This window comes from Natator depressus, chromosome 21 (assembly GCF_965152275.1).
Source record: "Natator depressus isolate rNatDep1 chromosome 21, rNatDep2.hap1, whole genome shotgun sequence".
NCBI classification, from domain to species: domain Eukaryota; kingdom Metazoa; phylum Chordata; order Testudines; family Cheloniidae; genus Natator; species Natator depressus.
In genome coordinates this window covers 5351611-5376836 of record NC_134254.1, presented here as the reverse complement: position 1 = coordinate 5376836, position 25226 = coordinate 5351611, and the positions used below count along the sequence as shown (strand labels likewise).

Below are 25226 nucleotides of genomic sequence, written 5' to 3'. Positions count from 1 at the left end.
TTCATCGCAGGTCCTTCACATGCAGCTGATAGGTTATCGCAGCTTGCCTTTGCTGTTGGATTTCAAAGTACAAATCAGTTGATAGCAAAGGATGCCTGCCAAACATAGAAAGTATGGGCTCTCTCCCATTGCATCATTCTTAGCACAATTACATACCAATCCTTTAACTAGCAACTATACCTGAGGAAGATCCTTTTGTCCTTTCCTGCAGGTTAGTGTTTACCCCATCTAGAGAATGGGAGAATTTTCAGTCTCCCCATAAAGTCTCCCAGTACTTTATATCTATTCTTCATTAGCCAGCATTTAAAGAATGCTGTTTATTGGAGTTAGTGCCTGGACTATATGTCCGTACAAATAAATGCCTTTTGCAGTTCAGATTTCTTGAAGATAAATATGCTTTGTACCTTTAAGGACTAGTCCTGAGTTAAAAAGGCTTCTGCAGAAAGATTGCCCTGGATTAAGGGAGGTATGATGGGAGAAGGCCTCCACAGTGCCCTGTTCCCACTCTGGTCCAAAGACCAGACAACATTGCCCCAAATGTAGATGACGTTGGGTGAGGCAGAGGATGGCTGGGATGCCCAGAGGATACAATGATTCTGTGCCTCCCTTAGCAGCCAACTTCACTGTGACCATTATAAAGATCCCATCACAGATTAAAGTTGCCATCCCCCAACGCAACCATTGAGTGGGAGCATGGTACAAATGCTTCTGGCACCCTCATCGGTGTTGGGTCAGTTCTCAAAACACTAAGCACATTAAAAGAGAATTTTAAGCATCCATGAATTTTCAAAAAGCCAGATGAGGGATTAGAGAAACCCAGGGGGTGAGGTAATATCTGTTGTTGGAGTTATTAGCTGACCATTTTCAGAGCTTTGGGCCTATTTCAACGAGCAGTACTGGCACTGCTTTACGTGTCACTCTGGCTACCGTCGAAAATGTGTGATGATCCCGGAACAGTGTCAGAAGACTACAACTAACCACTATGAAAAATATCACCTGCTAGAACCAGCTCTATCCCCATCTTTCACCCTAAGCAGTCCTCCTCCTCCTCACTAGTTCAAGAGGGATGGACATATGGGGAAAAGATGGCTCATTATACTGGGAGGGTGGTGTGGTGGGAAAGTTCAATAGCTAGTTGGGATGGATGACGAACTCGGGGGACTCCAGAAGAGTCTCATAACTTGGAGGAGGCTTGGCATGCTCGTTCAGGGGGTTCTGGCAGAACTCAGTGGCTATAGAAGGGGATCAGATCTGGAATTTGATGGTGCGTATGTAGCAGGGCCAGTTAAATGACTCAGGGAGCCATGCAGGAGGAGCCTACTGCTGAAGTTGGTAGGAGCTGCAGGCCTTCCGTACTTCTCAGGGTCTGGCTGTAATTCTCAATAATTCAGTGCAGTTATTCAGCGTCATCAGCACGTGAACAATGATCCCTGGGGCCCTTGCAGGTCCAAGAGCCATTTTAAGAGTGTTTTGCATGTTGCTGTTTTTATCTTTGCTCTCCCAGTGCCATAGGTATGATGCTAGCTCACAGCCAGAAACTAACAGAAAGTGCTGGCAGACTGTCAGAGGCATTAGACACTGGTGCCTCTCCAAGCACCTTTTTTTGGAAATGTGGTGTCAGGAAACGCCACAGTATTTATGCTGCCTCCCTGCTTTTAGGGGATTGCTCATTCTGTATCACTGCTGTATTTTCCCCTTTTATTATAGCTTGTGAGCCACCTGCACGCATCTCTAATGGACGGGACGACCGTGGCTGGAAAGAAGTTTTCCCTGTTGGCTCAAGTGTGACCTACTCATGTAAACCTGGTTGGTCACTTGTTGGACCATCGTTCGCTCGATGTATAGCTGGTGATGGAGGAACTCCGCGCTGGCATCCCCCTGCCCCTGAGTGCAAAGGTGATTCATTTCTTCATCACACTAGAATGACTGAGATTAGAAAAGGGTGGAGGGCACATTGCAATGACCTGGGGGCAATTTAACGTCTTAGCCCTTCAGTACTGAAAATATGGAGAGCCGGGGGCCAACTCACTGCAGACTCAGTGTCTATAGAAGGGGATCAGATCTGGATTTTGGGGGTGCATATGTAGCAGGGCCAGTTTAATGACTCAGGGAACCATGCAGGAGGACGCTACTGTTGAAGTTGATGGGAGCTGCAGGCCTTCCGTACTTCTCAGGGTCTGGCTGTAATTCTCAGTAATTCAGTGCAGTTGTTCAGTGTCGTCCGCATGTGAACAACGATCCCTGGGGCCCTTGCAGGTCCAAGAGCCATTTTAAGAGTGTTCTGCATGATGCTGTTTTTATCTTTGCCCTCCCAGTGCCATGGGTATGATGCTAGCTCACAGCCAGAAACTAACAGAAAGTGCTGGCAGACTGTCAGAGGCATTAGACACTGGTGCCTCTCCAAGCATCATTTTTTTTGGAAATGTAGTGCCAGGAAACCCCACAGTATTTATGCTGCCTCCCTGCTTTTAGGGGATTGCTCGTTCTGTATCACTGCTGTATTTTCCCCTTTTATTATAGCTTGTGAGCCACCTGCACGCATCTCTAATGGACGGGACGACCGTGGCTGGAAAGAAGTTTTCCATGTTGGCTCAAGTGTGACCTACTCATGTAAACCTGGTTGGTCACTTGTTGGACCATCGTCCGCTCGATGTATAGCTGGTGATGGGGGAACTCCGCGCTGGGATCCCCCTGCCCCTGAGTGCAAAGGTGATTCATTTCTTCATCACACTAGAATGACTGAGATTAGAAAAGGGTGGAGGGCACATTGCAATGACCTGGGGGCAATTTAACATCTTAGCCCTTCAGTACTGAAAATATGGAGAGCCGGGGGCCAACTCACTGCAGACTCAGTGTCTATAGAAGGGGATCAGATCTGGATTTTGGGGGTGCATATGTAGCAGGACCAGTTTAATGACTCAAGGAGCCATGCAGGAGGACGCTACTGTTGAAGTTGATGGGAGCTGCAGGCCTTCCGTACTTCTCAGGGTCTGGCTGTAATTCTCAGTAATTCAGTGCAGTTGTTCAGTGTCGTCCGCATGTGAACAACGATCCCTGGGGCCCTTGCAGGTCCAAGACCCATTTTAAGAGTGTTCTGCATGATGCTGTTTTTATCTTTGCTCTCCCAGTGCCATGGGTATGATGCTAGCTCACAGCCAGAAACTAACAGAAAGTGCTGGCAGACTGTCAGAGGCATTAGACATTGGTGCCTCTCCAAGCACCATTTTTTTTGGAAATGTAGTGCCAGGAAACCCCACAGTATTTATGCTGCCTCCCTGCTTTTAGGGGATTGCTCGTTCTGTATCACTGCTGTATTTTCCCCTTTTATTATAGCTTGTGAGCCACCTGCACGCATCTCTAATGGACGGGACGACCGTGGCTGGAAAGAAGTTTTCCCTGTTGGCTCAAGTGTGACCTACGTGTGTGAGGATGGTTGGTCACTTGTTGGAGTATCCTCCATTCAATGTATAGCTGGTGATGGGGGAACTCCGCGCTGGGATCCCCCTGCCCCTGAGTGCAAAGGTGATTCATTTCTTCATCACACTAGAATGACTGAGATTAGAAAAGGGTGGAGGGCACATTGCAATGACCTGGGGGCAATTTAACATCTTAGCCCTTCAGTACTGAAAATATGGAGAGCCGGGGGCCAACTCACTGCAGACTCAGTGTCTATAGAAGGGGATCAGATCTGGATTTTGGGGGTGCATATGTAGCAGGACCAGTTTAATGACTCAAGGAGCCATGCAGGAGGACGCTACTGTTGAAGTTGATGGGAGCTGCAGGCCTTCCGTACTTCTCAGGGTCTGGCTGTAATTCTCAGTAATTCAGTGCAGTTGTTCAGTGTCGTCCGCATGTGAACAACGATCCCTGGGGCCCTTGCAGGTCCAAGACCCATTTTAAGAGTGTTCTGCATGATGCTGTTTTTATCTTTGCTCTCCCAGTGCCATGGGTATGATGCTAGCTCACAGCCAGAAACTAACAGAAAGTGCTGGCAGACTGTTAGAGGCATTAGACATTGGTGCCTCTCCAAGCACCATTTTTTTTGGAAATGTAGTGCCAGGAAACCCCACAGTATTTATGCTGCCTCCCTGCTTTTAGGGGATTGCTCGTTCTGTATCACTGCTGTATTTTCCCCTTTTATTATAGCTTGTGAGCCACCTGCACGCATCTCTAATGGACGGGACGACCGTGGCTGGAAAGAAGTTTTCCATGTTGGCTCAAGTGTGACCTACGTGTGTGAGGATGGTTGGTCACTTGTTGGAGTATCCTCCATTCAATGTATAGCTGGTGATGGGGGAACTCCGCGCTGGGATCCCCCTGCCCCTGAGTGCAAAGGTGATTCATTTCTTCATCACACTAGAATGACTGAGATTAGAAAAGGGTGGAGGGCATATTGCAATGACCTGGGGGCTATTTAACATCTTAGCCCTTCAATACTGAAAATATGGAGAGCCAGGGGCCAACTCACTGCAGATTCCTCCTTTGCAGCAGACCAAACGCTCGCAGCTGGGATGCCCACTGCCAGTGTCCTCTCTGCCCTGGCACTCATACACATGATCTGCCCTGAGCTATGCCCTAACGTATGCTTGATCCTCCCATTCCACCTTGCTGAATTTCTCCCTCAGACACACCCCTCACCTGACCCATCTCTTGGTTTGTGGTTCCCAATCCAGCTGTCGTGATGGTGGCACTTTTTATATAGACTCCCTTCTGTGTGTGTGGTCTCGGTATGTTTGTGGGGACAATCTGAGTCCAAGTGCTGGACTCTTCTGTAACTTCTCCAACTTCCCTGAAGCCACTCCTGCTTCTCAGTGGAGTAAGTCAAAAGGCAATCAGGCCTTACATTTCTCTGTCTAAGGTGTTCGTACTGTGCCAGTCACTGTGGTACCTTTGGCATCCTGCAGGATGAAAGTCACTATAGAAGCGTAAGATGCTGTTAAGGACCAAGTTCAGCTCTTGGTTCCACTAGTGTAAATCCAAGGCAACTCCACTGACTTCCATGTACTTCTCCCTCACTGCAGAGGAGGCTAATTCTGCAATAGACCAAAGAGGCTGCTTTTAAAAAGGCCACAAGTGTGCCTGGGAGTGAACTGCACGTTCACAGTTGTCCCAAGACTGCCAATAAGACATCCTTAAATGAACCAACAGAGCGCCTATGCTCTGCTGCTCCATGTGTGGGCTTTCGGCTTCCGATGCCTGCAGGAAATGCCCATGATACACAGCGCTGGATGGGATTTCACTCGCACCCTTTTCTTGTTGTTCTCATGATGTTTGTTTCTCTGGAGAGAGAGATGCACTGTGGGTTTGGTGTTACTTGCAGATTATTTCCCTGCAAAACCAAAACAGCTGCAATGAAGCGAACTAAGGGCATGATTTACAGGCAATAAGCACCATTCACCGTGCATCTCCCCCTCTCACTGAACTGTCTTCTCTTCTTCCTTTTCCTTTCAGTTTGGTGTCCAAAGCCAGATGTGCAAAATGAAGAAATGGTCAATGCGTTAGATGAAAAAACGTGGTACAACATGAATGAAAGCATTACTTTCAAATGCTCTCCTGGGTACCAATTTTCAGACCTTTGGTATCCGTCTACAACAGACAGCTTGAATGTTACATGTTCAGCTAATGGCACCTGGACAGTGTTACCCGTGTGTGTAAGCATCACAGTCCATTTGGATTTCTTGATGCACCCTGTCCAATTTCTAGTGTAAAACAAAAAACTGTCTGAATGTGTCTTTGCTTCTTTAAAATAATGAGACCCGTGTGGCGAGGGAGATAGATCTGCCATTGATACAACATAAGTGGAAAAAATAAGTTGACCTGAAAGCAAACACATCCCATCACTCCCCCACCCCATCCCTTTCTTGTATTTTAAGGGAGGAGGTTTTCTTCCTTTGCAGTGGCTGCTCCATGCCCAAAATAATATAAAATAGGTAAAATCTGGTGGTTAAAAATCACAACAGGAAGAAAATGTTATGCCCCATTATGAAATATATATAGAGAGAGAGGTTTTCAAAGCAGTCAATGGTGTGATACGTTATCTATCTTCTGTTGGTCTGGGGCACAGTATAAAGCAAATATCATGACAGACTGCTTTACTGAGCAACTGCCAGTGTGTTCAACATTGTACAAGTGTAAATGGAGGTCTGGTTCCTGTCCCAGGAGTTGGCAGTCCAATGCCTGATTCTGCAAGTTGCTCAGAACTTCCTCAGCGTTGCTTAGCAGTATCAGAATTGAGGGCACTCAGCTGGCATTTATCGGGATCACACCCTAAGTCAGGCACAGAGGGTATGAGACAGACACACGTAATAGACTGTGTGTATGTGCAGAAATTGTAAATGACCAAAGTCTTCCCAAGGCGGCTGCCAAAGCTGAGCGCCCTGTCTCTCTGCCTCTCAGCTATTGCCACCCATGTCTGCTATCTCCAGGGCCACAGAGGCAGAGAGCCCAGTTGCTCAGGCCCCTGGAGTCAGGAGGAGTCTGAGTGCCCAGGCTGTCTAGCTGCTGGAGCTTGGATGGAGTCTGCGCGGCCAGGGTCTCTGCCTGCTGGCTGGTGTGATCAGCCAGGAAGCCAAAATATTTCTATTTGGGGGTCTCTTGAAGTAGAATTTTTCTTGAAATCCCTTCCCATGAAAAATTTCAGGGTCATTTTTGTTTTTGTTCCGGTTCAGGACGAAACTGTTTTCAAAAGTACAATATATTTCACATGAAATTTTCATTTTCTGGCCAGCTCTAACTGAGAATGTGCAACACCTTTCAGAATCCTATAATATGTCTGAGACAGACACATGTAACACACTGGATAATGGCTCAGATCAAAAAGGAGCAAGCATGCTTGTGAGGATAGGTCCTTATCATCTTCAGCGTAATCACATTCCCTCTGTTTCTGTTTTACAGGAGAAGCAACTCGATTCCCCTCAGTGCAACATGGTTTGCGAGAGTATAAAGTTTCTCCACTGCAATGTGTCTCTGACAGAACAGAGAACCCTGCTGGAAGTGCAGAAACTGTATCTGGAGATTCAGAAACTTAAGCGGGACCTACGAAAATACAATGAATAGCTGAAATCTGTGACGCATTTCTGTGACAAACTGTCTCCTTTGGCTGCGGTTTGTATAATTACTTTGTACATATGATGATTGTTACTATTTGCAGAGAACTTGCTAGTACGTCTAGTGATCCAGGAAGAGATTAGCCTGTGCATCAGGAATCAGATTTTTTTCATGCTGTGTGCCAGTGGTTACAGTTTTGGGTTTTTTTTGCTCTTTTCTTTCAATCTCACAAATGTAAGTCCCTACTTGATAAACTAGGGATTTCATCCTCTTATATATTTGTGAGGGCTATAGTAAAAGGGTTGAATTCAGATTCCTTTCCGTTCAGAAAGGGAAAGCAAGTTGAGAGAAACTAGATTAAAATGTATGAAAGTAAACCTTCAGTTGATGCAAGCTTCAGACCCTCTGCAGAATACACCAACAACGTTGAGCTTTCAGAAATCACCCAACTGTTGCATATATTTAACCTAAGTGCATTATAACCCAAACATGTTTAAAGTAGTGAATGGCTATTTAGCTGCCTGATAGCCATGAACCTTAAGGGCAACTCTGTTCACAAATCCCTCTGCCCCACTGTGAAAATGTAAAGCATAAAAAAGCCAATTTTCTGCCGTATTCTCTTATTTAAAAAGTCGGCAGTTTTCCTTCCCAAACTGAACAAATCTATTTTTGGTTGACCTCAGTGCTGGTATCATCTGCAGCATTTCTATATCCTCTCTCTCACTCCCACGAATCGATGGTGAAAATTTAACTGTAGAGCAGCAACCAACTAACCATTTCCCCATTGCCCAATGAATGATAGGGGCGTCCTCTAACCTACGCCATTGTGATCAAGCAATTATTTCTGTCCTGCAGGGCTACAATAAAGTGCAACTGTAAAAACTGCCGATTGTCTTTGTTTTTATAATTTTCTCCCTTTGGCTGTAAGACAGGAAGGTGCCCAGCAGGTTTAAAGGCTCCTTTTCCTGCTGAGGAGTGAAGCATGGTTCGGTTTGCATCTGTAAGCCAGGAGCAGCTTTGAGTCAGATACATCCCTGGGTAATGACATTAGCGGAGGCGAATGGAGTAACAGCAGGGATGAATTTGACCCACAGGATAAATAGCAAGGATCCTTTGGTAACTGGACTGCCTCTTGTGTTTCAGAAATCAGCACAGTTTGGGGGTGCTGATCAGGACAGGGTGGCGTAGTGCTGCTGTGTCAGAATAACTTTGTGATTGTCCCCAGACCAGAAAAATAACAATGCTGCATTTCTCTTCCACTGAGAAACCTGAGCTGTACAGCGCTGCACTGGTAGGTGCCTCTCTGCAAACTTTACACCTTCCAGCAGCATCCTCGAAAGAAAAAACAAGCGTGTGCAGCCTGCAGGGGATGCTAGACATTAATACCTCTCAATGTCTCATTCTTCTGACGCTGCCCAGCCCTTGGAAGGAGGCAGAGGGAGGAAATGCTGTGTCCCCCCCCGCCCCAGGTGTTTCCTATGATGAGGGGGTGACCACAGCCTGCTTTTGTTATGGTACTAACTGCAGCTGTATCCGCTCTACCTCGTGCACTGTCTGCCATGAGCACAACACTACAGAGGGGGCTGGGCAGTATGTGCACTCTGCCCACCCCCTTCCTGGGCCCCTGAAGCTGCAGAGCACTGACTCCCACTTCCCCTTGCTTCATGTGCCTCTGGGTGGCCCTGGCTGGGGTCTGTGTTGCACAGCGCGCAGGGTGAGGAGCGGCCGCAGCCCTGTCCGGACTGCGCTGTCAGCCCCATTCTCTGGGAACTCACCTGGCACCATGACGTCACTTCCCTCTGGCTGGACCCCGCGGCTCCTGGGGACCCTGGTACTCATGCTGCTGCCTGGGGGAGCTCTCAGTGAGTAGGAGGATGAGCCTCTCCCGTCAATCCCATCCCCACCCTCTCCTCTCTCCTGGCTTTCCCCTTCACCCTCACCCCTTGACTCTCCCTTTGCTTCCCTCTGGCAAGCTCCTGGGCGCTTGTGGTCACTGAAGATCCCATGCCATTCTGACTGCACTGATTCTGGTTTCCTGGCCAAAGTCCAGCTCTGCCTGCTACAGTTCTCCTGCAGTTCCAAATGGAGGTGGTGCTTTTCTTTCCTTAAGGCCCCATTCCACAAAGCTCTTGAGCATGTGCTTAACTTTAAGCACACAGGTAGTGTTGACATCCATGGGACGACTCCCATGTTTCAAGTTGAGCTCACACTGTCAATGCTTGGACGCCACAGGTTGAAAAGTACTGTTACCCCTGAGCAGTTAGCCAGCACGCAGGGTCTTGCAGGCTGTTTCTGTTAAGAGGAGAAATTGATGATCGAGCTCGGTATTTCTCTGGTGCAATCCTGTTTATTCACAGAGAAGGTAGACAAGAGTCCTGATTCCCCAAAACAGTAGGAATCACACCGGAGACAGGTTTTTTGCTCACAGTTCCAAGCCTCGTTCCTGTCAGCACACTATAGAAAAGCTCGCTCTCTCTCCATTTCCTTTCGGGCCCCATTACCAGTGCATTTCTTGCCATCTCCTTGGCTTTCCTGCTCCTTCTTTGTCTGCTTCTGGCTGCCTGGGCTAGTTCTCTCTGCCTGTTTCCTGGGTGCTTCTGTTCACGGACCTACATGCGCACGGCCTTCAGGCAAAACTCACCAGCCTTGCTTGCAGCCTGTGTCTGGGCAGTGGCTCCTATGGTTTTATCCACCTTACTCTATAAAGGAGCTTAACTGTGTCTGATATTTATCCTGGATGGGGGGCAGCTGTTGTCATGCCCATCGCTTCAACGAGGGTCACCCAACCTCCTTCATAACAGTGTTATCGAAATGAAGGATCGTTACCAGGTTTAACAGGCCAGCCACTCACAAATTTGAACTATGTGGATGACAGGTCAGTGCCAGGTGGTGTTTGAATAGAGGGTCTCACTTCTAATAGTGACCAGCATTTCCCTGGTGCCTGATCAGTGTGATTGTGACCGGAATAGGACCACTGCTAATGTAATTGCTACTTAGCAAAACTGACTTGGTGAGAAAATCTCCCCGCGGGATCTGCAGTGCGTAGTCTGCCCAGCCTGACTGATGCTAGATACACAAGATGGCTCAGGAACAGTGCGGCTGGCTTCTGGGGACGTGCATGGAACTGAACACAGACTGCAGTTGTGCAACCAGTTTGATGGTTTGTTTTTTAAAAAAAGAGGAAATTGTCGCAGCAGTATAAGCCTGAATCTCACTGGGCTGAGACAGCCCCATGATGACTTGTCTGCTGAAAACAGGGATTCCGGTTTAAACCATTCTATAGTTGGAAATTAATGAGAGGTTTGGACACTTGGTTACGTCTGTAGGCTGAGCTCATTGCATGCACCACTGGGCTTCCTTCGTTCCTCCATTCTCCCCCACAAGATCCTGTGAGCCACCTTCCCACTCCGCTCCTTTCCCAAGACTCCTTGATATCTCCTCCCTCATGCCATGGCTCTGTGTGGCTCCTTCTCCCCTCCAGACCAGGGTTCAGTGTGCACCATCTTTTCCCCAAACCCTGTTTTTGCTTCTTTTCTTCCTGTCTGGGACAGAAGTCCTTCAAGGTGTCATCATTTTAAATGGTACTGGGGGAACAGGCGGTGTTGAGATGGCAGGTATTCTGCTAGACGGTGTTAATGGCTGAGATCAACCAGTTCTCTGATCTATTGACAATTATCAGATGCAAGAAGCTCTGTTTGTTCCCCATCCCTCTTCCGATTGTCCACATTCCACCAAAACCAACAGGCTTCTGCCTACTGATGCCTGGGAATTGTGGAGTTGATTGGATGTGGTGTTCAGAAGTTATCATGTTACCAACACCAAGAAGAGCTCTGTGCAAGCTCTAAGCTTGTGTGTCTCACCAATAAAAGCTAATCCCTCGCCCACCTTGTCTCTTTCTAATCTCCTGGGACCATGACAACTAAAACACTGCATGTTACAGGCAAACAGAAACACTGTCAGGTTTAGTGTAGGGCCTTGCATTTCCCTTTCTAATTCCAAATGCAAGCTAGAATCATATAGTGACTGCCACCCATATTCCCATTTGTTTTTGTTGTATTTTCTATGCGGTTTCCTTGCAAATGGCTGAGTTAAATTCTGGGTAATGGGATTGCATGGATCTGAGCGAGAGAGAGTAGAATATGGACCTCTGATTTTCCCCAGCTATGTCTCTCGCATCACATTCTTGTTGAGGAGATTTCACCTCAATAGGTTTTCCTGGCTAAGGATGTCCTTACATTCTTCATGTTTTACCCGTAGGTCATTGTGTTGATCCACCTGACATTCCCAATGCTGTTCGGAAGACTAATGTTGGCACATTGATTCCAGCTGGGATGGTGGTTAAATATGGCTGCCGCCCAGGTTATGAGCTGATTGCTGGAATACGGCAAGGGCATGTTATCTGTCTTCAAAATTCGACATGGTCTTCAGCTCTGAACTTTTGTCAGAGTAAGTATTTTTGGCTAAATTATCTTCGTTTTAATTGAGCAAATTTAACACCAATAGGGAGATTATGCTTGTGTGTGGTTCAAAGTGTAGCGATGGGGGTGAGAGAGAAGGAGGGATAGTCAGAGTCTTCTCTTCCTGATAACCGAGGGGTTTATGGTTAACAATTTGAGGTGCAATCCGCACTCCCAGTCTGGCCCCTTTACTCCAAGTAAAATGTCCAGAGTGACAGAACAGGTCTTTAGATGCCCTGGATCCATCCAGAAGAGGACTCCACCCATGCAGGAACTGCAGAAGACTACAATAGGGCTGTCTTCCCAGGAGCCTCGAGCAAGGTTGGGGTAAGTAGTGTGCCAGTGGGAGGGGTGTGTTGGGGCAGGTCACGGCACGTAGAACTGCAGAGATTCTGGGTAAAGCTGGGGGTAAACCGCCCATAGGCAGCTGGGCACAGGTCCCCAGGGCTGTCTGTGTGGAGCAGTCCGGTACTGGGAAGGTACAAAGGTAGCTTAAAGTTTGCATATACCCCCGGGCTATGAATTCCATGTTGTGCCTCTTAAAATCTGCCACCTGTACATTTCTATGCTTACGGACAGATCTGTTGCCCCCATCGACCATCTCCATCTGAACCTAAAGTAGATAGCAATCAAGATAGATGACACCATATCACCTGCCTTTTTATACACAGTATGGTCATAACACAGCAGGTGCTACTCACTGACTCTATCTGTGATGAAGGCCAAAAATACCCTGCCAGTTGCAATCAGAACAGCTGCCCATAAGAACACTGAAAATGAAATCCCTTAACCCACAAGCTGTTTCTGCCCAGAAGACAAAACTTTCTCTAAACCCAAGCCTCTTCAGCAATGTCAAGGAAATGCCAATTTTCTATAGCTTGCAAAGCATTCAGCTCCACCGGGTCAAATGAATCTGCAGCCACACAATCGTCTTTGCTGTGATTTAACGCTGTTGCTGTTGGTGGTGTTTCTCAGAAATTCGTTGTCCAGCTCCAGATGTTAACAATGGAACACAGGCACCTATGCCTAGACCTGGAGAGGAGACCTATGCATTTGGGGACAGTGTTACAATTGAATGTGATTTTGGGCATGTTATCAAAGGCAGTATCAATGGAAATGCTCAGATTCGCTGCAATCATGATGGCAAATGGGATCCTGCCATACCAGTTTGCGAACCAGGTCAGTATAAATGGTGGAGAACTGTGATTCTTCCAACTCTGGCCTGGTGGCTCCTGTCCCTGGTGGGCAGTCCTCAGCCCAGCTGTAACTGCTAGGCTAGCCTATGACCCAGTCTCTTAAATAATGTATTTTTCTCTCTTTAATTCTAGTTTGTGCCCAACCTCCGAACATCTCCCATGGCCAGCACAGTGACTGGCGCAAGGAAGTTTTTGTTGTTGGATCATCGGTAACTTACAAATGTGACAGAGGCTTCTCACTTGTTGGAAAAACCTCCATTCAGTGTATAGCTGGTGATGAGGTCACTCCAACCTGGAGCGAGCCTACTCCTCAGTGCAAGGGTAACTCATTCTGCATTGCACTAAAATGACTCGTATTGGGAAAGGGTAGAAAAGATTTTTGAATGATTTGCCGCAATATGTCCCCATAACCCATTCACTCTCTGCCATCCCATTGCTGACCACTCCTTTCCAGTGCCTTAAATGTTCCCAACAACCTACTCCCTGAGACGCATGCTGCCAGTTTCCTCTCTCACCCGGCACCCATATATGTGATCTGCTGTCTGACCCACATCCAAGCTAATGCTTGTCTTCCTTTCACACTGATTTCTCCACTGGCTACTGGCTTCCCAGTACAGCTGTCCCGGCAGCATCCCCTTAAGCCTGCAGTCCTGCGATAGCAGTGCGTTTGCAGGAACAGTCTGAATCCAAAAAGTTGAAATGACCCCGGTGTCTTGACTCAGCAGCAGGAAGCTGCAGCGAGGAGCTGGCAGCATGGAAGGTGTTCATGTGTTGAATACTGCGTTGCCCCATCTCCAGTAGTCCCATAATTCCCCCAGGAGACCTGCCAATAGTCAAATTTCATCACGAATCCAGTGCAAGAAGAAATGATCTGTTGCGACTGCCTGTGGAAATAAGAACTTTCCTTAAACACAAAGGTCAACAGCAAGATTAAGAAAATGTGGTGATCTTTTGTGGCTGTGTGTTTTCACAATGTTCAGATGGCTTGGAAGATAGATCCAGCCGTCCTCTGAATGTCTTGGCTTTCGTTGTTCCCTGTCTTAGACTTAGCACCAACATCTTGGCTGTTTTCCCTCAGTGGCTGAAAATGGAAGGATGACTACAAAAATATTTGTGTTTACATATAGTGTCAGTCTTGAGTTTTCTTGTAACAAAATAAATAAACTGCATTTATTGTACAACTTTTCACATGCTCAATGTCAAGGAAATGCCAATTTTCTATAGCTTGCAAAGCATTCAGCTGCACCGGGTCAAATGAATCTGCAGCCACACAATCGTCTTTGCTGTGATTTAACGCTGTTGCTGTTGTTGGTGTTTCTCAGAAATTCGTTGTCCAGCTCCAGATGTTAACAATGGAACACAGGCTCCTATGCCTAGACCTGGAGAGGAGACCTATGCATTTGGGGACAGTGTTACAATTGAATGTGATTTTGGGCATGTTATCAAAGGCAGTATCAATGGAAATGCTCAGATTCGCTGCAATCATGATGGCAAATGGGATCCTGCCATACCAGTTTGCGAACCAGGTCAGTATAAATGGTGGAGAACTGAGATTCTTCCAACTCTGGCCTGGTGGCTCCTGTCCCTGGTGGGTAGTCCCAGCTGTGACTGCTAGGCTAGCCTGAGTATGACCCAGTCGCTTACAGGCTGGGACCCTGAGGTTCAGTGCATCTCATAGCAGCCTTTGTTACTGGGGGTTGTATGGAGCTCTTGGTACAGATTAAAGATGCTGTCCCCCTATTCTCCTCTTAAGGGAGGATACAATGCAAATGCAAACTGCAGCTCTGTGTCTGTTGGGGGGATCAGGTCTCAAAATGCTTAGCACCTGAAAAGAGTTTTGAGACATCCAGTTATTTTCCAAAGACCTTGTGACGATTTTCGTCAGTCAAAGGCATTTTCCAAGCTGTGGTTTATGTACATGAGCAGCCCTGGGACTAGTTTACCATCATGCAATGAAAATGTGTATTAATTCCATGGGTGACCTCCAACGACTAAAACCAACCCTTAAGAAAAACTATATTACCCCTCAGACCGAGTGCTATCCCCTTGTGTCGCTCTAACTAATCTCCCCCTTCGCCAGTTTGGAAGAGATGGGCAGCTGGGGATAAGGATGGCTCTGTGTATCTACAGGGAAGGTTCTGTTGTGGGTGTGGGGCTGAGGTGTTTGTTGCGGGACTCGGAGGGTTTGGTAGCTTGGAGGAAGATTAGGAAGCTGGGAGACCTTTGAGCAGTTGGAAGAGGTTCAGATCTGGATTTGGAGGCGTGGAAGTGTAACAGGGCCAATTTACTGAGTCAAGGCCTGACCTTCTAGTCAATGGACGCTGCAGGCATTCAGCATCTCTCTGGATCATCATCATCCGTGTTTCAGTGCTGTTTCACAGAACATGTGAATGACTGTCACAGCAGCCGAATGGCCACATAAATACTAAACCAACTTTTCATCATTTTTGTGTGTGCTGTCCTGATGCCATGCACAGCAAGAGATGAACACCGAGATAGCAGGTTGTTGGACATACCTTGGGTGTTCTTCCATGTATTATGGAAAGACTTTTTTTTTTTTTTTTTTTTGCTGTAATGGCATCAGGAAATGCTGGGAATCTGTCACCTCCTTTTCTTCTTAGAGATTTTTATCTACTGTATAAATAATGTATTTTTCTCTCTTTTTAATTCTAGTTTGTGCCCAACCTCCAAACATCTCCCATGGCCAGCACAGTGACTGGCGCAAGAAAGTTTTTGTTGTTGGATCATCGGTAACTTACAAATGTGACAGAGGCTTCTCACTTGTTGGAAAAACCTCCATTCAGTGTATAGCTGGTGATGAGGTCATTCCAACCTGGAGTGAGCCTACCCCTCAGTGCGAAGGTAAAAAAGATTTTTGAATCACTTTTTTACAAAAATATTTGTGTTTACATATAGTGTCAGTCTTGAGTTTTCTTGTAACAAAAGCTACCTTGTCAACTGCAGCAAAGAAAGCCAGTGCGTAGGTGACAGTAGATGACATTTTCCTATATCATCTTGTGAGTGGGATGTATATAGATGACAGACTGTGCTATGACCACTTCTCTGGCACACATGCGCAAATTCTGAATAATTACAATATATGGAGAGGTGGTGCAATAGCAGCACATGGCTGGGCAATGGAGAACTCTGAGTTCTAATCCTGGTTCTGCCATTGTCTTCCTCTCAGGCTTTTGGGCACGTCTCTTTGCTGCTCTGCCTCAGTTTCTCTGTTTGTAAAGTAGTTTCCTTCCTTATTTGCCTTGCAGAGGTGTGGGGAGGATTAATCGGTACTTTGGTGTTTTGCAGAGACTCAGTGTCCAGTCCCACATATTCAACATGGAAGCCAGAAATCTCCACTCCCACATAACTATACATACAGAACCAGTGTAATGTTTCAGTGTGATCCTGGTTACCTCCTCAGGGGCGCGGACAGGATTCAGTGCCAAGCTGATGGCAAGTGGTATCCGCAGCAACCTGTTTGTGACCTAGGTAAGTGTGTGCCAGAGTATTGTGATGCTTTGTGAGGTGTCTGTATTGGGGCAACTTTCTGTCGTCTATAACCCTCATGATGTTGCATGTCATATCACTGAGTGAATGTGATATGAATGGTGTGTAATAGATGGTCTGTCTTTTTCCCCCCAGCTTCCTTTCTTCCACTTTATGTCTATCTAGGCTGCAGCCTTTTTCTGTTGAAGTTCCTTTCTCACTTTCTTTTGGGAATCAAATGAGCACCAGAGTGTTCAGACCCCAGGGGAAAGCAATTGGTGAGAAAAGACAGGGGCTAATTACCCGGGTTTCATACTGAAAGACCAGGTGAGGCTTGTTGCGGAGAGCAGAGTCTGAGGCCAGTCAACACCAGATAGGGTGACCAGACAGCAAATGTGAAAAATCGGGACAGGGGTCGGGGGTAATAGGAGCCTATATAAGAAAAAGACCCAAAAATCAGGACTGTCCCTATAAAATCGGGACATCTGGTCATCCTAACAGCAGATAAAAACAGCTCTGGGTTTGGGAGGTAATTGAAATGCTGGGGCAGTGAATCTTCATCTGCAGGCACTAAACTGGGAGGACTGCAGAGTGGAAAAGCTGTATTTTGACTTCTGGGTTTTTGTTCATGGGATGTTTTGGTGCCAGTCATTTCCCAGCTCAGGGGAGGACAAAGAAAACACCTTTCATGCAAGAGAGCAAGAAAGCACCTGTGACTTTAATTTTACAAAAGCTAGACATGCCACCTGAAGTATCCCTGTGACAGTATAGAAGATGGAGATTCCTTATTTTCATGTGTCTACCTCTAGAAGGGTATGGTGAGAATTCACTCACCCATGTTTATAAAGCTCCTCAGAAAAGGTGCTATGCAAATAGAAATTTGCTAAAAGATATTAACTCTTTATTCCATTCCTTCATAATGGAAAACTTATGTTTTCAAGCAAGGTGATGTATTTAACAATGTAGCAGTTCTCCTTTTAATTCCATGCAGGAGCTAGCATCACACCACTTCACCACAGATTATAGCTATTCATGTTTCTCATTGCTTACTATTACTGTCACCTGTGAAGCAGGTAGTTATTGCAGTTTGTGTCCCCTCATAACTCTGCATTGTCGCGTACCCCAGCCCACAATTCAGCCCTAGTTGTTTTATATCATTGCAGTTACTGTGCTCAGTGCAGTGGTGAGCAGAATGTAGGCCACTGATTTCCACAGCTGGGTCTCAGATGCCGCATTCTTTTAAGGATGCTTCATTCTCCATAGGTTTCAGGGTTAAATGACTTTTACAGATCCCTGTCTTGTTTTGGATTGTTAGGGAGATGTTCCTACCCACCAGCACTTGCCTACGCTGACAGAAGCAATCACAGAGAGTTTCTAGTTGGTACCGTAGTGACCTACTCCTGCAGACCAGGTTACACACCCATCCCTGGAGTATCTCCTCATTTGACCTGTCTTACAAATTTTACATGGCCTAAAGTCTCAGAATTATGTCAGAGTAAGTAACTCAATTTTTGGCTGAATTTTCTTTGCTTTAGTTGATATACAAATTTAAGAGCAATTTAATAGCTTATGGCAGGGGAGGGGGACACTTTGGGGCCTGGTTGGCCCCAAGGTGCTGAGCATCTGCAGATCTCTGACTGTAGCTGGAGTGGTGGGGTGCTCAGCATCTCTGAAAATCTGGTCCAGCACACATTGAGCAATTGGCTGTGTGAATGTGTCTGTACCGTAGACATGGTGATACCAGTGTGATGTGATGAACTGCATTTATTGTACAACTTTTGACCTGCTCAGCTGTACGCTGCCTGCTCACCCTAATCCAAGAACTTTGAACACCCCAATAAGCAGCCCCAAACATCTCTCTCTCTCACACTCACACTCACACTCACGTATTACATACATAACTTACAATACTGTGGCAAATGTTCCTTCCCTGTCAAATATGGCATTTCCAAGCCCCTCAGGATTACACTGGCTTGAGGCTCAGGATGGGCAATAATAAAAATTCAGTTCTGCACCACTGAAAGGATTGAAGTAGAATGTCTGGTAAGCTACCAGGGCTAGAAATCGGTGAGTGCTATATATTGTTAAAAATCCAAGAATCCCCCTTTCTAGTGGGACAAACACTTGCTGTTAGGACCTACCAGGTCTTGAGATATCAGACTTATCTATGTAGTTACATTAGCTATTTTAGGTAATTTTGAGGTTACTTACCCTTAATATCATGGGTCAGATGTTCTGCAAAAGTGTACGTCTACACTATGATTAAAAAAAAACACCCACATAACCAAGTTTCAGCCTGGGTCAGCTGACTCAGGCCCAGGCTATGGAACTAAAAATTGCAGGATAGACTTTGAGGCTCAGGATGGAGCCCAAGCTCTGAGTCTCTCCCTCCTCACAGGGCCTCAAAGCCCAGGCTTCAGTCCAAACCCAAACTTCTGCACTGCAATTTTACAGCCCCACAGGCCATGCAATTTTACAGCCCCACACACCAAGGACGGTGATGAGCCTGAGTCATAGAATATCAGGGTTGGAAGGGACCTCAGGAGGTCATCTAGTCCAACCCCCTGCTCAAAGCAGGACCAATCCCCAATTTTTGCCCCAAATCCCTAAATGGCCCCCTCAAGGATTGAACTCACAACCCTGGGTTTAGCAGGCCAATGCCCAAACCACTGAGCTATCCCTCCCAGCTGACCCAGGCCAGACATAGCCATACCAAGGCTCTTTTTTCTCAGTGTAGACAAGGTCTAAGATCCTGGTTTTACAGGTGGAAGATAAATAAAATAAAAACAGCACCAGGTAAATGATTAGCTGTAACACATGGCATATCCCAAATTCAAGCCAGTGTGCTGTGGTATAAAGGCTCTATTAGGCACTGAATATGGCATGTGTGAGTAATGCGTGGCTGGGCCACTTATGAGTCTCTCTCAACTGTCCCAAACTCAGAACAGTAAAACCTTGTCACACTATGCCATCCTGCAGTGTCCTTCTCGGATATTATACAGAGCTTTTGGAGAAGACACTCTTAGAAGCCATCTTCCTTTTACCGTGACACCCGTGAAACAAAACTTCTTTTAGGAAGTAGGGTCTTTAAAAACAAAAATTAAGGAAATTGATGTTCGTGTCAGTGTTCAGATGCTTGCAAACGGCTCAGACCCTGCTGGTAAAGTTTCTATTGTAGAAAATGTCTCTACCGTGACTTTTTTCTTCTATCTTATTCTGAACAAAAACATCTAAAACTCTGTTGGTGTTCCTCAGAGATAAGTTGTTCAAAGCCAGTGGTTGAAAATGGAAAACAGATCTATCCAGTTAAAAGTGAATATACGTATGCCAACCGTATTGTGTTTCAATGTGATCCTGGCTACATCCTCAGAGGCAGTGAGGGGATTGTGTGCCGAAGTGATGGGTTGTGGCACCCGCCAGTACCATTTTGTGATAAAAGTAAGTATAAATGAGAAGAGAACCTACCATTAAGAAGAAATATGCCACCATATGATCTTAGTAACAACAGCAGGAAGGCTGCCTCCCTACATCTCAACTTCTAGGAGGATATATTAGAAGGATCCCCACAGATCATTAGTAAATAGCCAAAGGGCTTTTTCATCTGTCTTCTATCTGATGACCTCGTCCAATTCTGGGGGAGGGGGATCAACATCTAAGTATTCCCTGCAGTCTAATCTCCAGGCCTGCTTCTGGCTGAAAGTTAAATGTGCCAGCCAAAGGGACTCCCACCCCTTTTCTTAGATTATTGAAGAGTCTTAGATCTCACTTTCAGTAAGCTTTTTTTCATACTGTCATTGCTTAATTTGTGCCAGGGCTTGGCAGTTCAGAGCCCCAGCACCTCTGGGCTTGCTGCATCGGTTCTGAAAGTTAAAAAAAAAAACACAATTGTTTGAGCCCCGGCACCTCTTTAACTACAAATTAAGCACTGCCTAATGTTCAGCCTAAAATTTCCTTTTCTTAATTCCTCCCATTAGTCCTGGCTCAGCCCCCGATAACATCTTCTACAGTCACTCCTCTTCTTCATTCGGTATGGATGGGCAGCAGCAGTGGGATAGTTATTACACTGCGGGAGATGTTGTGGGAAGGTTCCACAGTGGGTAGTGGGACTGAGACACTTGTTGGGGGACCCAGGGAGGGTTGGTAGATTGCAGGAGGGTTGGGATGTTTGCTTAGGAGATTCTGGAAGGATTAAGCACTATAGGGGGGTGGTCTGACCAACAGACTGATCTTTCAAGCAGCTGAGCATCAACAGCCCCCATTAAAGAGAATTTACCTATGGTCTAAATACCAAGTGCTGGATGCCCCTGTAACTTCATGGGCTGCCCTAGTTGTTGCCTGAGTCAGTGAGAGGAGCATCAGGCCTTACATTGTTTCTATCCATTTGTAGCCTGTGGCCGACCTCCACCTATCATGAATGGGCTGCACAATGGTGGGATGAAGGAATATTTCCCCTATGAATCACAAGTGACATATAGCTGCGGAGACGGTTTGTCACTGATTGGAGAGTCCTCCATTTATTGCACATCTGATGGGGTAAATATGATGTGGAGTGGGCCTGCCCCGCAGTGCAAAGGTAAGTCATTCTACATGACTCTAAATTACAAAGGGTAGAGGGTACTTTCCGGAGACCCATGTAGAGCGTCCCAACGTCTTTTGTAAGTGGGGCTGAAACTGAGCAGAGCTGCCTGCCGCTCCTCATCCAATCCATCTTTGAAATCCAGGATTACCGCTGACGTGGGTGGTGAAAAGCCAAGAGAGGGTGAGGCTATGGCACTCAGGCTGCACTGGCCCAAGGTATCCCCATCCGTATGGATCCCTTGGTGGAAACTAAAGCTTTTAGTTTGTGGTGGTGCATTATCCTTCTCGGTCTGGTGGCAAACCCCACCCTGGAGTGCGGATGGCTCCACTGCTGTGTTAGCTGCAAACTGCCGAAGCTGAATAGATCCTATAGCTGTTAAAATAACCAGGTAGATCTTCTAACTTCCACGTGAAGGATCCCAGCAGGAGCAGCTGTTCTTGCAGCCCACATGGAATAGTGAGTGCTGTAGGAGCAGCAGGATTCCTCTGCATGCGGAAGATTCTTAATATGTACAGCTTGGCAGGTGCATCAGGGGATTTGAGAATGGGCTCTGAGATACTAAACCCAGGCAGAGCTAGAGAGCAGCTAAGGAGGGTTACGGTGCCCCACCTAAACTGTTGGCCTGGAACCACCACTGAACCTCCTCCACCACAGACCCCTGTTTTAAAACATATAAAAATTATGCCCTACTGATTTCCTCACTGGCCAGTGCCACCAGCCATTGGACCTCTGTCCCAGCTGAGGCGTGAGTCTCACTCCCAGTGACTTATTCCCCCACCCCACTGACCCATCTCTTGGATCTGGTTCCCAACCCAGCTGTCCTGGAATCATCCCTTTAGGTATGGGTCCCTCTGGATGCAACATCAGAGAGCGTTTGAGGGAACAGCCTGATTCCAAAAAAAATGGAATAACCCTGGTGCCTTGACTTGGCAATAGGAAGCTACGGAAAAGAGAACAGCATTGAAAGCATTCACCCACATACCAAACCTGCCATATAAAGTTTCCCACCTCCCAGTAGTCTCAATGTCACTGTGAATCCAGTGCCGTGAGTAACTACTTGCTGCACCGGCCCATGGAGATAAAGACACTTTTCCACGCAGAGGTCTGCTAAACGGTTAAGAATCTGATATTCTTATGTAGCTGGGGGTTTTTTGTTTTTTTTACCCGCCATGTTTAGTGTGCCTGGAAACAGATCAGCTGCTATTTAAGTGTATTGGCTTTGATTTGTTCCCTGTCTCTGACGTAGCACGAACCATTTTGTTGTTTTCCCTCAGTGGTTCGCTGTCCGAGGCCAGAGGTTGAAAATGGAAGAATGACTCCGACAAGGCAAGCGTTTACATACGGTGTCACTGTTCGGGTCTCCTGCAAGGAAGGCTACCTGCTCCATGGCAGTAGAGAGAGTCAGTGTCAGGATGACAACACCTGGAATCCTCCTGTGCCAAGTTGTCAGCCAGGTAAGTGTAAATGATGAACTGAGGTATGGTGATTGGTCTGGCACGTGTACGCTGAGCCCTAGTAACAGCACCATAGGGGAAGAGGTGGTCTGAGGACAGCACTGGAAACCAAGGACCTTGAGTTCTTACCCTCTTCCTGCCCCAGGCCAGTCTCCCTGTGTGACTTTGTTACCCGGGGTTCTTTCAACCCAAAGCTCTTGGTAACTTTTACTCTGTGCGAGGTGGTGTCAGGAAATAAATCACGGAGACACGGCCGTCCGACCGATCGATGGCTGGCACAAACAGGACAACACAAGAGTGCTTTCACTTACAGCTAAACTTTACTTAGTCTCAAGCACCTATACACTCGTCTGCAACAGGTTAGTAAAACACCCCCAACCCTTGATCATTACCAAAGCTGAGTGTGGCTCTCGAGTGGCACAGCGGCAGCCCGTCTGCCAGTGGGAAACACAAGATGCATCCAGAGAGAGAGTCCAGTCCTGAAGAGTCCCACTACCTCAAACTTTTTCCCCCTATTTATACATTAGTAATAGAATGACATGTCCCTTAAAGCAAACTTGTTAAGTAAGCAGTTTCAATGGTCAAGCAAGAGGTTCCTTCTAATTATTGATTAACCAGGTGTTGGCAGCCTTGAGGCCCCAATAGACATTCCTGGGGCACATCCTGCTCCTCTAAGATGCATGTATCAGCAACTTCAACACAATTCTTATCAGGAAGGACGTGGGGTCAAGCTGCCCTCTCTGTGGCACCCAACCCGCCCCCCACCCCCCTTGGTTAAACTGAGACTGCTGAATGGCCAATTTACAGCCTACTGACTTGGCCATAGTGGTTTTAGGCACTTTCCTGGCTTGCAAAAGTCTCCCCGTACAACTTGAGCAAGATATTTCTCCTCTCTGCCTCCATTTCCCATCTGTAAAAATGGAGATTGTGGATCCAAGCTACCTTGAAGAGGTGTTTTGAGGATTAATTAGGAAAGTACGTCAAAGAAAGATGCTAATTATGACTAATCACTCATTGCTAAAACTTTCCTGGCTATACTGCGGAAGGGAGGCCAAAGAAGTAAATATTTATCAGCAGAATATATATTTAATAGGATAAGGACCAAGCAACCCCAGAGTTTAGGTCCAAGTAGCTTTCTTCAGGAGTGGACCAGCTTTAATGATGGATTTTTCCAGTTTAGAAAAGGTGCTTATCAAGGACCCCAGGCTGCTTGTACCAAAATCTGAAAAAGTGGTACCCTGTACTACTCAACTGAGTCAATGCCAATGAACAACAGACTTCTGAGCCTGCAAAAAAACCCCAAACCTTCTGACTGCCCCTTAATCAATTTGATATTGACTAGCACTTCCTTGGCCGAAATGGCTGAGTGTGCTAACCCTCAGGTTTTACAAGTCTGGCTCCACAGATTCACAGACTTGAAGCTCACCAAGGCAGACTCAGCCTTTCTTCTTTCTGAGGTAGACACATTCAGTTCTGTAGAGTTTGCTCTGTGGAGGTTGGATGTGAGATGAAGGAGTGGTGGGGGCTGATTTCCAGACAAAACTTGAAGGACGGAGTCTCATTTACACTAAGCCCCTCTCTCTTGCCAGAGGCCTTAGTGTGCATGAGAATCAGGTTCTCCATTCAGGTCTGCATTCTGTAGACAGTCCTCAAATAGCCCTTCATGCTTACTGCCCCCTTCCTCCAGAGGTGGTTGTGGGGAAGGGGTTCCTTACCGTTGTCTAAGGGGTTTGTATGGAGCCAGTCACTGTGGTATCTAATCAAAGCCTTTGGCATCCTGCAGGATGAAAGTCACAACAGAAGCATAAGACACTGTTAAGGACCAAGTTCTGCCCTTGGTTCCACCTGTATAAACCCAAGGCAACTCCACTGACTTGCAATCGTTCCTCACTGCAAGGGGGTGGGGGGGCGGGGGAGGCTAATTCTGCAGTACACCAAAGAGGCTATTTAGAAGAAGGCCACAAATGTGCCTGGGAGTGAACGTCACATTCACATTGGTCCCAAGGCTGCCAATAAAACTTCCTTAAACGAACCAGCAAAGCACCTGTGCTCTGCTGCCCCAAGTGTGGACTTTCAGCTGCCGATGACTCCAGGAAATGCCCGTGATACACCGCGCTGGATGGGATTTCACTCGCGCCCTTTTCTTGTTGAGCTCATGATGTTTGTTGTTTCCCAGCGAGTCACTGGGGGTGTGATGTACAAGTAGTTTATTTTTCTGATTAAACCAAAACAGCTGCAGTGAAGTAAACCAGTCTTCAGTATAGCTGCCTCTTTCCATTACAGGCAATAAGCAGCACTCACAGTGCATCTCCTCTGCCTTCTCCTCTGCTTTTTCCTTTCAGTGCAGTGTCCAAAGCCAGATGTGCAGAATGGAAGAATGGTCAATGCATTAGATGAGAAAATGTGGTACAACGTAAATGAAAGCATTCCTTTCAAATGCTCTCCTGGGTACCATTTTTCAGACGATTGGTACCTGCCTACAAGAGACAGTTTTAGTATCACTTGTTCAGCCAACGGCAACTGGACAGCATTACCCAAATGTGTAAGTATGACGCTCCCGCTGGATTTCTTGACGTACTCAGTCCAATTGCTAGTGTAAAACAAAAGTAATAACAAAACAGTGTTTTGATTTTCTTAAGTCTGAGTCCTCATTGTTTTAATGAAGCAATGGGACCAAGTAGGGAGATGTGCCATTGATACAATAGAAGGGGAAAATGTATTGATCTGAAAGCAAACTAATGTCCTTCCTCTATCCCATCCTTTCTCATGCTTTGAAGTAGGAGATTTTCTCCTTTTGTAGCACCGATTCCGGTTTAAAAAAAAAAATGTGGTAGGTAAAAATCACACAGGATGAAAACTTGGCCATATTATAAATTAGAGAGGCTTCCAGTGCAGTCCAGGGTGTGAGACATGGCATATCTTCTGTTGGTCTAGGCACAGTATAAAGAAAATTTAATGAGTAGTTGCCAGCGTGCTTAGCACTGTGAAAATGTAAATGGAGGCCTGG

At 46.5% G+C, this 25226-nt stretch overlaps 1 protein-coding gene across 1 annotated transcript in view; it reads left to right on the top strand.

Annotated features, from left to right (window-relative positions):
• Positions 1–25226, top strand: part of LOC141975811 (complement receptor type 1-like) — a 72640-nt gene that overhangs the window by 27263 nt on the left and 20151 nt on the right. The window contains exons 12-29 of the mRNA XM_074936473.1: positions 1708–1896; positions 2521–2709; positions 3334–3522; positions 4147–4335; positions 5452–5651; positions 6895–7055; positions 8575–8909; positions 11305–11493; positions 12480–12683; positions 12833–13021; positions 14023–14226; positions 15374–15562; positions 16007–16189; positions 17502–17681; positions 19442–19624; positions 20574–20759; positions 22040–22219; positions 24562–24761. Of these exons, the coding sequence (XP_074792574.1) occupies positions 1708–1896; positions 2521–2709; positions 3334–3522; positions 4147–4335; positions 5452–5651; positions 6895–7055; positions 8575–8909; positions 11305–11493; positions 12480–12683; positions 12833–13021; positions 14023–14226; positions 15374–15562; positions 16007–16189; positions 17502–17681; positions 19442–19624; positions 20574–20759; positions 22040–22219; positions 24562–24761 (3539 nt within the window). The remainder of the gene's footprint in view (positions 1–1707; positions 1897–2520; positions 2710–3333; positions 3523–4146; positions 4336–5451; positions 5652–6894; positions 7056–8574; positions 8910–11304; positions 11494–12479; positions 12684–12832; positions 13022–14022; positions 14227–15373; positions 15563–16006; positions 16190–17501; positions 17682–19441; positions 19625–20573; positions 20760–22039; positions 22220–24561; positions 24762–25226) is intronic.